The 16,186-nt window shown below is 35.2% G+C and overlaps 2 protein-coding genes across 3 annotated transcripts; one reads left to right on the plus strand and one right to left on the minus strand.

The window, feature by feature from the left end:
* The first annotated feature begins 468 nt into the window (after positions 1 to 468).
* Positions 469 to 3,824, plus strand: LOC103848856 (glutathione gamma-glutamylcysteinyltransferase 1). Of its 2 annotated transcripts, none has more exons than XM_033284717.1 (9): positions 469 to 1,116; positions 1,315 to 1,471; positions 1,559 to 1,797; positions 1,885 to 2,048; positions 2,144 to 2,195; positions 2,421 to 2,648; positions 2,744 to 2,942; positions 3,009 to 3,274; positions 3,487 to 3,824. In XM_033284717.1, exons 1-9 carry the CDS (start codon positions 1,042 to 1,044, stop codon positions 3,571 to 3,573), a joined length of 1,467 nt encoding a protein of 488 aa, XP_033140608.1. In that variant the 5' UTR covers positions 469 to 1,041; the 3' UTR covers positions 3,574 to 3,824. The 2 variants fall into 2 exon arrangements, with proteins under 2 accessions (XP_033140608.1, XP_033140609.1); XM_033284718.1 differs by having other exon boundaries at positions 508 to 1,116; positions 2,744 to 2,927.
* An 8,835-nt stretch (positions 3,825 to 12,659) lies between these two features.
* On the minus strand, positions 12,660 to 14,974 carry LOC103848857 (cruciferin BnC2). The gene is made up of 4 exons (XM_009125683.3): positions 14,632 to 14,974; positions 13,891 to 14,258; positions 13,391 to 13,810; positions 12,660 to 13,207 (listed from the first exon to the last, which is right to left on the minus strand). The coding sequence occupies exons 1-4, from the start codon at positions 14,912 to 14,914 to the stop codon at positions 12,803 to 12,805; spliced, it is 1,476 nt and encodes a 491-aa protein (XP_009123931.2). The 5' UTR covers positions 14,915 to 14,974; the 3' UTR covers positions 12,660 to 12,802.
* Between the last annotated feature and the right edge of the window lie 1,212 nt (positions 14,975 to 16,186).

A 16,186-nucleotide genomic window follows, 5' to 3' on the forward strand; every position in this document is an offset into this window, starting at 1 on the left:
TTAACAAAAAAAATTTCTTTTTGTCATCAACTAAACAGATTCATACTGATTCCGTAAACCAAACTGGGAGCTCCACATCCATGTGAACGACGAAAGACGAACTGACATTGCGTGCTAGACTGTATGCCTTTGAATTTTGCGTCAGTGATAAATGAATGATCTCCGAGCTGAGGAAACTTTTTTCAGGATCTTGTGATCTTCTAAATAACTTGTAAAAGCTGGTTATTCTTATAGTTCTGAAACCATCTTCACCAATTGAGAACAATCTTTTACAAAAAAAAATTTAAAATATTAAAATAGTTGATTATAATGAAAAATAAAACATAAAACGAGTGTAGTCTCTATTTACAGATTAAAAAATCTTAATTTTTGATATAATTTTGATATTTTTTATAAAAAATTATTATATAATAAATTCTTTCGAATTATTGGATTAAAATTAAAACCAAATGAAATATATGCCTAGTAATGTAATTTTTTTTGTACAATCATGAAATGACACTATGGCAGTGCTGGGCCACAAAAATTGTTTTTCAACCGTTGAAACCTTACTACGGTTATTGAATCCACGTAGAAATGATACAATATTTCAATATTTTCATTCAAGGATTTTTAAAAGTTGAAATTCACTTTCAATATCGTATACCACGGGTCCACGGTCTATGCAGGAGCTGCACTGCACCGGTGACCTGTCAGAGGGACCCAAGTGGTTTGAATATCACGCCAACTTTGACCAAAGACTAACGGTGTCCACACGACGTCAGTTCCGTTTATTCATCCCAATTCTTAACCGTAACAGAACCATATTTGTAGTAAAACAAATCGAAGACGAACCGGGCCGGATGTAATTAACGGCGTTTCGTCGTGGTCTACACGTTTGACTTGAGCGAGGAAGAGAGAGAGATAAAGAGAAAAAGAGAGAGCGTTGACCTGTGAGAGTCTCTACTATAATACATATCGCCTTCACATATTCAAATCTCATCACGCCCAAAGTTGAAAGTTTACTTATACGAATCCCTTGTAAGAAAGAAACCTGTGGTAATGGCTACGGCGGGTCTCTACCGGAGATCTCTTCCTTCTCCTCCGGCCATTGACTTTTCTTCTGCCGAAGGCAAGGTACGGTCGTACGGATCAAGTTTTTCATCCATGGATTCCAATGAAAAATTAGGTCTTCTAGGTTTATGAGCAGTGAGATGTTACTGTTTGTTCAGAAGTAGTCGCCTTGTTGGTTTTATACTTTTATTACAGAGGGATATAGTCTTTGTTCTTGCTATATGTGTTGCTTTAGTTACTAAAAACATATGTTCTGTGCAGAAAATATTCAGTGAAGCGCTGCAGAAAGGCACAATGGAAGGATTTTTCAGGTTGATTTCTTATTTCCAGACGCAGTCCGAACCTGCGTATTGTGGCTTGGCTAGCCTTTCAGTTGTCTTGAACGCTCTTTCTATTGATCCTGGACGTAAATGGAAAGGTATACTATTTTTAGTATCATAAGATAAGAGAAGCAAATACGTCCTAGTCTACATGGGAGTTTTTTGAGGTTTGTTTCTTCCAATAGGGCCTTGGAGGTGGTTTGATGAATCGATGCTGGACTGCTGCGAGCCACTGGAAGTGGTCAAGGCCAAGGGCATTTCCTTTGGAAAAGTTGTCTGTTTGGCTCATTGTACTGGAGCCAAAGTGGAAGCTTTCCGCACAAATCAGACCACCATTGCCGATTTCCGCAACTTCGTTATCAAATGCTCTTCTTCTGAGAATTGCCATTTGATCTCATCATATGACAGAGGAGTATTTAAGCAGGTAACTTCTGAAGCATAGCTTGTGAAACGTTGGTTTCTTTAGCGATCCTGCCGTGTTGATCAGGATTGTAACAAACTCTTATTGCAGACTGGCTCTGGTCACTTTTCACCTATTGGTGGCTATAACGCTGAAAGAGACATGGCTTTGATTCTTGACGTTGCCCGTTTCAAGTATCCTCCTCATTGGGTTCCTCTTAAACTTCTTTGGGAAGCCATGGACAGCATTGATCAGTCAACAGGGAAACGCAGAGGGTAACATACTCATTTTTCATCTTTTTTCTATTCTACTGTATCATGAAGTAACTGTTTATAAGGTCTGATGGTGTTCTCTGTTGTTCTGTTCTCAGGTTCATGCTCATATCTAGACCCCATAGAGAACCCGGATTGCTTTATACTCTGGTATGTTTGGTTGCAATATAGATTCTCTAGATGTTTGCTAATATTCATTGTTGCATTTTATTTTAAAGCAATTTATCAGTCACCGCCATTACTGGTTTGATGTAAATGTGAATTTGATTCGCCTTTCTCGAAACCTTTGGAAAACAGCTCTTACAAATGTATTGAATGAAATTCAGATCCTTGTTACATTTCATTGGTAATAGAAAAAACTTGTCTATACAACAGTGCTGTAAGGATGAAAGCTGGATCAACATAGCCAAGTATCTGAAGGAAGATGTTCCTCGTCTTGTAAGCTCACAACATGTAGATAGTGTGGAAAAAATCATATCAGTTGTATTCAAGTCACTTCCGTCAAATTTCAACACATTCATCAGATGGGTGGCTGAGATCAGAATAACAGAGGATGCAAAAGAAAATCTCAGCGCAGAGGAGAAATCGAGGCTCAACTTAAAGGCATACATTCCTTTTCCTTGTTTTGGCTTATCTGTTCTGTTCCTTTGGACAATCTTTGACTCTTACATGTCTGGTCTCTTGTTAATCTACTGCAGCAAGTGGTGCTGAAAGAAGTGCATGAAACTGAACTGTTCAAACACATCAGTAAGTTCTTATCATCAGTTGGTTACGAAGACAGTATGACATTTGCTGCAGCAAAGGCTTGTTGCCAAGGAGCTGAAATCTTATCCGGATGCTCATCAATAGAGTTCTGTTGTCGGGAGGTGAAATGTGTCAACGGTATGTCATATGCTGGTACTTATAGTAAGTTGACTGTTTACATTTTGTTCAATATTGCTAAAACGATTTTACTACATGAAGGTGCTGTCGAGGTGGAAGGCACGGTGGTGACTGGAGTTGTTGTGCGTGACGGGAGTGAACAAAATGTTGATCTATTGGTGCCATCGACCCAAACTGACTGTGAGTATGGTCCGGAAGCAACTTATCCAGCAGGAAACGATTTGTTTACTGTACTTCTGCTGGCCTTACCTCCACAGACATGGTCAGGGATCAAAGACCAAGCTCTTATGAATGAAATGAAGCAGCTCATTTCTATGGCTTTCCTCCCAACTATGCTTCAAGAAGAGGTAATTTTTTTATACTAGTTCTATTTAGAGTCACTGTTCTATCTCTTGTGGAAAAGGGTTAAGGTCTCTTTACTTGTTAGGCAGAAGCCTTTTGGGGAAGAGACAATAACTAAACCTAAGCTGAGCCTGAGAGTTTAGATCTTACAAAGTAACATGGTGATTGGTTAATTATCAATATGTGAACCAGATGAAGTAACATGGTGTTATTACAGGTGTTGCATCTTCGACGCCAACTTCAGCTGCTAAAACGATGCCAAGAGAACAAGGAGGAGGAGGATCTCGCTGCTCCTGCCTACTGATTCGTCTGCCCAAATTCACAAATCTTAATCGTCTCTCTTGCCCATGTGAATCCCAGTTACTCAAATTTAAAACCCTTATTGTTATAGTATCTTTATTATGTGTATGATTCAAACTCTACTTGCCTTTTTTTTTTACAACGGAAAACTATTTTATTATTCAAACTTAAGATGATCTGGGTAACCATATTTCAAACTCTACTTACCATGAGAGAGATTTGTAGCATATATATGCGTCCTCTCTTTACTATTAAGCTTTTTTTTTTTAACTATTAAGTTATTAAACCTTTTGCATCATAAATTCTACGGCTGATTATAAATTACTTTCTTACACACACACATTTGGGTTGTTCCTTTCTAAAAAGCTTAACCATTTACCCAAAAATATTCAACATTTTTTTTTTTGCTGAGAATAGTGTTGTGCTCTAGTTGGAGAGAGTGAAGGATTAGTGAAGCCAATTTCATGAGAAAATAATCTATGTCTTGCGTGTTGAGATTCAAGAGTTGAGTAAAAATACAACAAGGAAGAGGAAGACCTCGCTGTTCATCTCTCTTAATCCAATCTTAATTACCAATAAAATGCTAAATTACTCAATATAATTAATGTTTTTATACATGATCAATTAATGAAATTTAAAAAAATCTATTAAATTTTAATAGTTATGAACTAAACTAGTATTTACATTTGCAATATTAACGAAATATAAAGTTTATAAGGACTAAAATGATAGATATTAAAGTTAACAATATTATTTAGAAGACAAATAATTTTGAGGAAGTCAAAAATATGAAACCTCAAATATAAGGTTTTGTACACTGAAAATATTTGAGGTTTCACTGTACAAAACATTATAATTTGATGTTTTGAGGTTGCTCTTGGAGAACATATCTATATTATTAAAACTGAAGTACCTTTCGGTACTGTTTGAAAGCATAAATAACAATATAAATGAGATTTTTTTGGAAACATGGATAGCATTATTTTTACTACTTATTTTTATTTACACATTTAGCCATTTTATTTACAATAAATTAAGTACTTCCTTTTTGTATTTCTTTTTATTTACATATTATGCACTGCATTTAAAATAAATTTAAATTAATTAATTACAATTCCAAAGCTTATCTAACCAAATCGATATTCATATATTGACCATTATTAATATTGTTCAAATATTAACTAAATAGTATGTTGTTAAATATAAAAATATTGAGAGTTCATTTTCAAGAAAACAAAATATCATAAAATTAATAATTATTCATAGAAAACTAATGCAAAAAATTAAAAAATTTAGTATGTTAATTCATTTTAAAATAAATTGACAAAAAAACAACAGGTTAATATATGAATAGTACAATTACATCAAACTACATCAAGCTATAAATTTTTTAATATAATATTATGTACAAATAAAAAAATTATTATAAAACATCTATATTAATCATAAAATAATATATTCTACTCTATATGTAAATTACAAAACATAAAAAATATACATGAGATTATTTTTTATAAAACCAGCAGACTTATGAATTTACGTTGGACAAAAGTTAAATCAAATATATGCGCGGAGGCATGAGTAAAGTTCCAGTATATTCTATTACAACATAAGTACAAAATAATACTTGCCTAATTTTAAGTGATTTCTTACATATTTTCATTCCTTTTTAAACTAATTATAACCACTTCATTTCTTGTCTTTTCTAATTAATTCAACTTTGTTTATTACATAATTACAAAACATAACTATTATATCTTTTAAATTCCTTTTTTCACTTTTCCAAACTACTTCATTAATTGCATTTACAGTAATAATTCGATATAATTGATTTTATGTATTAACCATAATAGTTTCAGAGGTTTGAACGAAGTTACTCCATTTCGTGATGAGAATTCAAACCGGGTAACAAAATATTTTTTATTTGTTTACATAATTAGTTAGACAAGGATATTCAGAATACATATCGGTTTTTTGGATATTATTTTTTTGATTTTGAAACTAAACCTTGTTCGGATATAATAAAAATTTCTTGACGGGGTTCAAATCGGATTCATACAGGTCCATGCAGGTTCATAAGAACCTAATATTAGACAAATAACCCATATGCTTAAAAAGTTACAAACAATTTGTAAAAAAAAATAAAAACTAACACCCGCACAGATCAAGCTCTAGTTTTCATTATTACCAGTCCAGAGATTGAATCCTCGGTAAAACCCCGAGGCTGTTGCAAAGGTTTCTCAAGACAGGAACCACTAACTAGATTTGTAATGACCTTGGTTTCTTAACTTTGATTATTATTGTTAATAAACCAAAGCTCAACCACTAGCCTCTCTAACCCTTAATGTGTATCGCTATGTACATATATTCATCTTGTTCCACAAAACACAGCCACCTTATATTTGATCAAAATCGTGCGAAAGAGTTAAGCTGCAAACGGCTTACACCATCTTTGTAACACTCCGATCCGCCCACGGCTAATGGGCCACCCACGCCCGCTCTCTCGGCCCGTGGGCCCCATCCCGTCTGACGGTCGGTCCGTTAATTTTCCAAAGGCTCGAAATCATTGTTTACTGACCCTGCAATCACCACCCGACCTTTTCCCATGCTTTGGCCTCACTCGCACGCTATCGCGAATCACTTCCCGATAGGTCACCCATCCTTCCATTACTCCAGCTCAAGCACGCTTAACTCTAGAGTTCTTTCAGGATGTGTTCCGGAAAAGGTAAGTCAACTTTGGTGACATAGGTAGTCAAATCAATTCTCTTAAGCCTTTCTATATATCACAACTCGGGATGTTACAATTCACCCCCTCTCAAAGAACGCAACATCCTCGTTGCGCCCCCCGACAGGTCTCAAGACGCCTCTCAGGTCGGAACTGAGATGGCTAACCAGCTCTGATACCACTTGTAACACTCCGACCCGCCCACGGCTAATGGGCCACCCACGCCTAATGGGCCACCCACGCCCGCTCTCTCGGGCCGTGGGCCCCATCCTGGAAGAGTGTTGTTAAAGGGTGAGGACTTGGGTTCGAGTCTCACCAACAACCTAATTATGGAGTCAGAGAAGACTCATAATGGAGGGGTTGGGGTCAGTGCGCTGCAGCGCTGTAAACCTAGGTTCCTAGTGAGAGGATGGGTTGTCACAATCTTCCTCTCTATCACATCCTCATGTCTCGCTTTTGTCCCTCTCTCTCTCTTTTTCACGTTTTTGTTAGAGTCCATGTCAAGGAGGAGAGTTGTCTTGCGCCATCATAACCACTCTTTTCTCTATGTTTCAGCGAAAGTCGATCTTCAATCAAAGTTGTATGTAAATCTTATTTGTATTTTCCCAAGGTAATCTCTGCAGAACGCATCAAGATCATCTGGGGAAAATTAGGAATTGCTAATCAAATCAATGAATCGTGACACATGAATTTATGGGTGAATTCTCCTTCCACATATAGATCCTCTCCAATAAGCGGTTTACCAATTGGAGCTCTATACTAAACGTCATATGTGTTTTACTGGAGTTCATTGTGCAGTCCACATCTTCGACCGACGACCAGTCTGGAAGTAAGGCAAGTTTGGCCAGCCAAATGGAAACCGATTGGAGTAATATCAGTGGTTTAAATTCGAGGAGACTAAGGAATTTAATTTGACCTTTCAGATTGATGCGTTAACGGTTAGTGTGAGAGTCATGTTTTTGTTCCCGAGTGTTTGTGAATCTGTCAGTTTTCTTGGTCTGTATCCTTTTGGAGTAAAAAATATTTGGAGGTTCTCTTGGTTTTAAAAAGCGTTAGCTTCCCTCGCCATGCGCAAGGTGAGGTCTACCGATGTCCTTTTGCCTCAGCGCCTCATATGGTGGCAGCATGCATATATTGCTAGAGCTTTTATAAGTTGTCTCTAAGAGCATCTCCAAAAGCAACTTTATTTTTAAGGTTGGAAGAATTTTAAATTTGAGGTTTGGAGGTGTTTTTCCCTAGTGGTAAAACCTTAAGTCTAACCTTAAAAGAATTTTATATTTGCATTTTTGTCCTTGATATTAATCAAAACTGATTAAAGTTATCAAAACTTTTATATAAAATATAAAATATGTTAAAGTAATATTAGTGAAAATATTGATTAATAAAAAATTATGTTATAATAAACAATAACTGAAAAAAATTAATTAAGTCATTAACTACAAATAAAATACTAAATTACTCAATATAATTATTCATAACTGATATATAAACTAGTATTTACATCTGCAATATTAACGAAATATAAAATTTATAAGGACTAAAATGATAGATATTAAAGTTAACAATATTTGTTTTGTCGATGGTTAATTATGTTATTACAAATTATGAGAAATATTACAAGACGATTCTACAGCCGGTAATTCTACCTGCTTTATGAGGATTTACGTCTGGCTGCATCATCGTGAGCCGTCCTATGAGATCCATGTCTGACTGTACTCCTTGTGTCATGCCGAAGATCTCATGTATGTTTTTTCTCCATAAATCTGTATAATTTGTCTTTGTTGGGATTCAAAACCCAGACCTCCTGGTGTAGAAGTATTAATGAACCTTTAGTCAAACCACTAGACTAAGGAGGCTTCCGTTAACAATATTATTTAGAAGACAAATAATTTTGAGGACTTTAATAATATAAAACTTCAGATATAAGGTTTTGAGGTTTCCCTGTACAAAACCTTATAATTTGAGGTTTTGAGGTTGCCCTTGGAAAACATAAAACCTTATATTTGAAGTTTTAAAGTTGCTCTTGGAGATGCTTTAAGCGATTAGCTGAGCATTATTGATTTTAGTCAAACCAAATTGGTTCTTACACAATTAGGCTATTAAACCGAGTACCGGTACTATAACTGAATATTATCCATTTTTTCTTAAATAAAAACTACAGAATTACCTAATATGATTAACACATATATAACAATTAATGATTATGAACAATAAAGATTTGATAACAAGTTTTATATCCTCCCTCATTTTTTGTCTAATTTTATATTATTAAAAGAAATTAAACAATCACATTAACTATATAATAAGAAAATAAATATTTTCTTATATGTTACACTTTGAATTTTTGAAACGACTACAAACTACTAAAAGTGTTAAAATTCTACATTGAAAATTTTGTGATTAGTGGTTAAATTGTTTTGTTATAACAAGATATGATAATATAATCGTACGAATATGAAATTTTATTTAATAGATATTCACATTAAATATATATATATATATATTTAATATCTTTCAAATTAAATTATATACTATATAAAAATACATAAATATGTTAATTTTGAAATTTTCATTGAAAAAGTATTGAGACCTTAATATTTTAATTTTGAAATTTGCATTGAAAAATTTTCACATTGAAAATTTTGAGATTAATGGTTTAATTTTTTTGTTGCAGAAAATATCTAAATGTTAACAAAATCATATAAGTAAAAAATCACAATAATAAATATTTATATTAACATCTACAATATATCTATGTCAATACAATTAAAATTCAGTTATATACTATATAAAATAAATAAAATGATTGTTTTGATTTAGTTTCCAAAACAATTATTGCAAATAAACAAGAGCTAATGTTTTGATTATGTGCTTACTTTAATTTAATTACATACATAATACATAAATGAATACAAAATAAATAATAACATGTAAAACTCATTTGGATGTATAATGTTCATCTCGCGTAAGACGCGGATTTTAACTAGTGTTATAATATATCTGAATCAAACCCAAAAACTCAAAACCAAATCCAAAATATCCAAATGAAACTAAATATCATGTTTCTGAAAAATGAAATCCAATTGAATTCGAACAAACCCTATTATTATTTTTTTAATGAATGCTATATTTTATTCATCAAAAAAAAGCTTTTCTTACATCATGTGTAGTCCTTTCTCTATACAACCACTACTCCCAACTATGAAAATTGACTACATTAAAACTCAACTTTAAACTCTAGTCTCAAACCAAAATTGAAGAGCCCCTTCCTTCTTTGCATTCTCAAAATACTTAGCTTGTTTCTAATACCTTTATCCACAAGCTTCTTCATCATCTCAATTGACATTGGCTTCTCCCCATGTTTGATCTTGTTTCTTTCTCTCCATAATGCATAGATTGCAGCTTGGAAAGAGTACCTTACACCAGTGGCGGACCCAGACTCTGTTTTAACATGGGTCAAAATTTTAAATGGGCTTTATTCTGAGAAAAAAAAAAGAAATCTTTTTGTGTCAGGTAGGCATTGAAGCCTGGTTTAGGGGGTCAGATGAACAAATTTAACCACCAGAGCTACAGAATTCTAATGTATTACATGTAAAAGTTCCGCTTTTTATAATTTAAGGAGTGTCAGCTGACCCACCATTAATGCATGTGGGTCTGCCTCTGCCTTACACAGAATATACGCTTCTTCTCCATAGATCTTCCTGAAAGTACCGGTACTATAACTGACCATGTATTAGAATGAGAGTTTCCCAGGATCCCAAGCGTGAGATGCTTCCACAGCTGTAAAGAAAAGGAACATTCAAAGAATAAATGATTCCTTGTCTCTGCTGCACTTTTACACAACACACACGTTGTATCAACACCCAAACTCCATTTGGCAACCCGATCCATAGTAGCCAGCCTATCCCACATTGCCAACCAAGTTATAAATGCAAATTTTGGTGTCGCCATAGAAAACCAAGTACCCTGAGCCCAAGAGCAGTGAGCATGGTTTTCCCGAAGTAGTAACCAAGTCTTAAGTGTTGAGAACTCAGATTTAAAGCCCCTAACAAACCATATTAGAAACGTGAACATCCCTACCTAGTTTGATGGAAGAGGAAAATAATAGTAATTTTGAATATTAATTTTAGGGACAATTTGAAAAATATACTATTTATGATTTATAATTTGAAATATACATCTCTATTTTTATTTTTTGAAAACTACACTTTCTAACATGTGATAACACAGTTTTATCCTAATTTTTAATTCAAACTAAAAATTAAGAAATAATTTAAGTTTGAGATATATATGTTTAAGTAAATACATATTAATATTTTAAAACAATTTGATACGTTTTCCAAAATATGTTAAAGATCTTTTTTTTACCTTTTCAGTTTTCACAAAACAGAAAATTCATCTAGCAGATTACAATCAAATTTATATTCCTCAATCACACAATTTTGTTAGCATTTTCTGTTAGAACAATATTTGTAATTTCATTTTGATATATTTGATATTGGATACGAGTTGTGTGCAGTGTCTGATTTGGAACTCCTTTTCTACGTAATTCATCTAGATTTGTTTTTGAAGAATTTTCTACCATGATCTTTACTTTTTGTTTTTATTTGTTATACCCAGATTTATGTTTTAAGAACCTCATAAATTTTGAAGAATTTTCTAAAATTGAAATTTTATTGTTTTTCTTTGCTATTCGTCTCATCCTTTATATGGTGGTTGTCCTTCACTTAGTCTAAACTTTAGAATCTGATGAAATGTAAAGCAAACATTTGATTCTTTTTTTATATATCTGTTTGTTTAAGTAATTTCGTTACACATGAAATATGCAGATCATCATCAGAGGTATCAACAAACAAGAATCAATCAAGGAAATTTGTGGAATCCTCCAGAATATCCTCAGCTTATCTTGTGACCTCGCTGTACTCTCTTTTATCTTTATTCCTCGTACCGAAAACGGCACAACCGATGCACTAGCCAAGAGTGCTCTGCTAAACTGACTCACCTTGTAGACTTTTAAATTTCTAATTAATGCATTTGCCGTTCAAAAGAAAAAAAAATATGCAGTTCAAAACAAAGTACTAGAAAATAAAGGGAGAAGGAGATCTAATAATTTGAAATCAAAGAAAATAATACTAGACATGCAACAATGCAAAAATGGAGCTGTATTTCAAAAAATGTTTTAAGAAAAAGCTCTATGCTTTGAGTAAAAATGGAAAACACAAAATTGAATGGCGTTGGCGTCTTCTATCATTATAGTATGCTAATATTTTATTGGTCATTCGTTGTTGTTGATTTTTTTTTCTAAAATAATGTTTTCAATTGCATAGTTTAAAAGTTATATTTTTTTCATCTAAATATTATTTTTTTTAAAAGACATAAGCCCAATTACAACATAAAACAAAAGGCCCAAACAAGGGTTACATGCAAATATCCAAACATAAACCTAAAGCCTAAAGGCAACAGAAAGGCCCAAATTCCACCTGAGCCCAAAAATGGTCCACACCATAACGCATGACACAGGTGTCACGCCGGATGACACGTGTTGAAACCTCAACAGTGAGATCTGACACGCGTCACGAAATCCTTCACCACCACCGCACAAGTTAACCATGCCGGAAACTGAACGGCGCTACACCCGACCTCGCCGGAACCAGACGCTTACCCAATTGTATCGCCTCATCACCTTTGCTTCTTTACCGGAGATCGATTGTTCAAACGGAAAATCGAGAACATCTCCATAAACGAAGCCACCACTCAAACAAATAGAAATCCCTCAGTCACCCTTCATCCACCATCATCACTTAATTAGATCATCGGAGAGAATCAATCGATTAATATCGAGATCTCATCCTTTACATGAAGCCATCAAACGAAAATCAACCAAGCCACCACTCCGGAAACCCAAGTAACCTAGAACAGAACCGCCATCGAAACAGATCGTACGACGCGGGAAAGAACCGGCTAGAAAGATGCTAAGAGAGTCACCTTTTCCCGGAAACAGAACTGGTGAAACCTGCTTAAGGAGCAAAGCCTTCCCAGAGGCAAAAGCTCAAAGAAAGGGAATCGAAACCATCGATAGAGCCCCGGCGAAAGCTTCGTCTCATCTCAGAGAGGAAAGAGAGAAGTCGCTAGTTTAAAAGTTATTTATGTTTTCATTAAACTTATCAATAGAGATATAATCATAAACATTAACTTTATCTTTAATTGAGGGTTACATTTAATTACGTATTGGATTTTTATTGTTTAAAAATATTATTTTTAAATATAATATAATGATTTGGGTGTGTATCATATCTAAAGCACTATCTATTTTTCGGGTTATATTTGATTTATGTTTTTGTTGCGAGCCTGATAGACGAGAGTGATTTTATTCAGAAAAGGGGTCACATTTTACAGGTAAACCTCAACAAAACCAGTCGCATTTTCGTACATTACTATTATTATCATTACTCCTATGTAGCTTCCTTTTACAGTAGAGGCTCACTGTTAAACGCAGCCATTTAAGCACTCAAGCATCAGCCTTCCTTGGCCTTCCGTAGCTCGCTGGGCCACTACTGTGGGTCAAAGTGGTCTCTATTGTGTTGAACTTAACCCTTCTTGCTTCTTCAAGTGAGATTTGGTACCCATTGGCTATGACCTCTAATGGTAAACCTCTCATGACTGAGGTACGTCCAGCAAGAGTGTTGATCTGGGCGTTTGCGTTTGTCTTGAATTCTATCCACCTGAACTGATCGCTTGTTGCGCGTTTCACAACGGAGAATCCTTGTGGAATGGAAAGTAGCTGCCCTTGAGAGACTTGTCCATCGAACACTCTGTCACCGTTGTCGTTAACCACCTGTATTTGGGCTTCCCCGTCTGTCACGTAGAGAACCGCGTTTGCATTTGCATTCCACTGTGGAAGAACCATTGCATTCTACACCCACAACACGTTTGGATAGTCATGTTTAAATGTAGAAATGGAGAAGCGATAATTGTGATAGCCAAATTAATTAAACCGAATAACCAAAAATAAACCGAACCAAACTTTCAATGTCAATCCCTTTTAAACATATGCAAGCATTGATTTTAAATAGATAATATCTTTCGTTGTACTCACTTGACGGATTGATCCACGGAGGGCTGAGAGGCGAAGTACGCGAAGGATGGGTAGATCATAACTGTTAAGAATGCTGATGTAACCAAGCTGTGGCTTATACACATCCGCGTTAGATGGGTCATCGAGGTTATCCGTGCACCTTGCGCTGCATATGGTCTCTTCTAGACCGTTAGCTTCTGTCTCCTGTGGTCTCTGACTTTTCAATGGCGGCCTAATAACACCGAAGGGGCCTTGGACACGGACAATGTTTCCCCGGTTGTCTTGCTGGTTCTGAAGTTGTTGCGCTGTCCTAACATCGATCTTGAACGCTTGAGCAAGAACCTCTGGAGAGAAGCCATTAAGGATGTTGTTTTGTGGCTGTTGCCCTCGTCCGTGTAGCCATGATTGGCCTTGTGGGTTTTTTCCTGCTAAGTAAAATGGCTACAAAACACAAACAAAAAAAGAACACTTTATAATAAAATTTTAATAATTTATTTTGAGGTTTTGGGGTATATATATACCCTTGGGTTGCGGTCAAGCTGGTTCTGGTGGCTAGCTAAATCCATGACGGCAACGATGACAAGAGGTTGGTTTCCATTGTTGTAGAACCATTGAGCTACACCGGGATGTGTAGCAATGGTGTCGCCGCTCCTTATGTGCTCTACTTTCTGGTGCATATCACGGAAACCTTGACCTTGACCCTGTTGGCCCTGGGATTGACCCTGTTGGCCCTTGCCTTGACCCTGACCCTGACCCTGACCTTGCCCCGGACCCTGCTGTCCTTGGCCTTGACCTTCTCCGAAGGGGCTGCCACTGCCTGGTTGGAATACTGATGAGTCCTGGAAAGTCTCAGCGCATCCAGGGACCACTCTCCCCATAAGGCCTTGTCCTATAATGTAACAAACCCAAAAATAAAGTTTCAAACCCAAAAATAAAGTTACATGTATACAGGTCTAATAAAAATTGAAGTATATGTTTGATGTAATAAAGTTCTACTCCAAAGAAAGAATCAACAATATATATATATATATATGTATGTTATTTGATCAAAATTTGAAGCCCAATCTAAACCAATGAAACATGTATAAAACGCAAAAACTTCTAAAAAGCTTTTGTAGCTCTTACAAGTCTATAACACTTTCTAAGAGGAATGAACCTTATCTTGAGTTTGAATGTCGATGTTAACACAGTCTTCAATTATAAAAGTTACCAAAAACCAAAACTATTTGGTAAAAACTAGAAAAGTACAAGAAAACACATACCTTTAGCAACGAAAGAGAGCTTCGCGGTATTTAAGAAAGAGGGCAAGTATAGACCCTGAGACTCGATTATGTAACGTACGAAGGAGACACCAGAGCAGCGTAGCTGAGGAGCGTGGTGGTCCCACACTTCGATGCGACCAGCCTCGGCCTTAAGTACGTGTGACGGCTCCAGCGCATTGAGCTGGTCTAGTTGGCACTCGTTTGGAAACTGTTGAGCTGTAGAGCCATGGAGAAAGATCAAAACTGTTATCGAAAAATAGAGAAGAGACGAGAGTCGAGCCATTTTCTCTTTACTTATTCGCTGTAGTTCTTCTGGTTTTACACTTGTTTTTGGTATAGCTATTTATAGGGAAAATATTGTTCTTATAGATGATTAAAAAGTTTATAGGATAAATTGAATGAGATAAGAACCAGGTATATAGAGTCGACTATGTACAATCTAGACATCGTTTAAATTGCTATCTTTATGTCTTCATCTGTAAAATTTAGTTTGGCTTTACATTTTAAACAAAAGCATTTTGATGAATAGGGTTGACACATTTCAGTTTGCATGGCTTATTGAACTGCATGTCTCTTACACATCAGCTTTGAGATAGGCACATATAATAGGACAAAATATATATTTATTGTTTGTAGTAATTTGTTTGTCAAGATATAATAATAATTTTCTATTATATGTCACATTTGATCTATAACAAATCAACATACATCACTATAGTAATCCCCTATATATTAATTGAGGATCTTTTAAAAAATTATAACCTGAATTTTGTAAGAATTAAAAAAAGCCCCAATCCTATGTGGCAGTTAAATAGAGCTTAAAATTGCTTACGTGGCGTGTTTTTAAGAAGTATCGTTGGAGCATAGTCTAAAAATAATTGTCCTAGCAAAATACAAGTTTTAATTATACGGACAGTCATGTATTTTATGGTTAAAATCATAATGTTAAAAACAAAAGAGCGAACGACGCCGGTTCAGTTGAAGTCGTAGTCTATGGAGCTTTGGTCGTAGAAATAGGTGCTGCTGTTGTTCTGCTTATGTTCGCCATTGTTGTGGGTTATGCTTTGGTCGTAGAAATAGGTCCTGCTGTGTGTCTGTTCGCCAACCGCCATTGTTGTGTGTCTGTTCGCAATTTAGTTCGAGTCGTAGTCTATGGAGCTTATGGTTAAAATCTGTTCGCCAAGTCTGTGTCTCTGTTATTTCCGATGGAGCTTATGTAAAGTGTCGTATGGTTAAAATATGTTCGCAATTTAGTATGTGTCTTATAGTTATTAGTAGTCCTTTTAAAGTTGTGAAAACAATTCATATTATGAGAAAAACAGTTCAATGCTTTCACTATTTACATATACAAGAAATGTATATGCGGGCTTTACGTGTTTGATATAAATATGTTTATGTCAATATAACTTCTTTAAAGTATTTTCATAGTGCTGGCATGGTCGCCCGTTCAGTTCAAGTCGTATTCGATGGAATCTTTTTGTGCTGTTGTTCTGCTTCTCTACTAACTCAACATGTCTGTTCGTCATTGCTGTTTGTATGTTTTTTTCGAAGGAGC

Source organism: Brassica rapa, chromosome A02, assembly GCF_000309985.2.
Source record: "Brassica rapa cultivar Chiifu-401-42 chromosome A02, CAAS_Brap_v3.01, whole genome shotgun sequence".
Taxonomy (NCBI): Eukaryota; Viridiplantae; Streptophyta; class Magnoliopsida; order Brassicales; family Brassicaceae; genus Brassica; species Brassica rapa.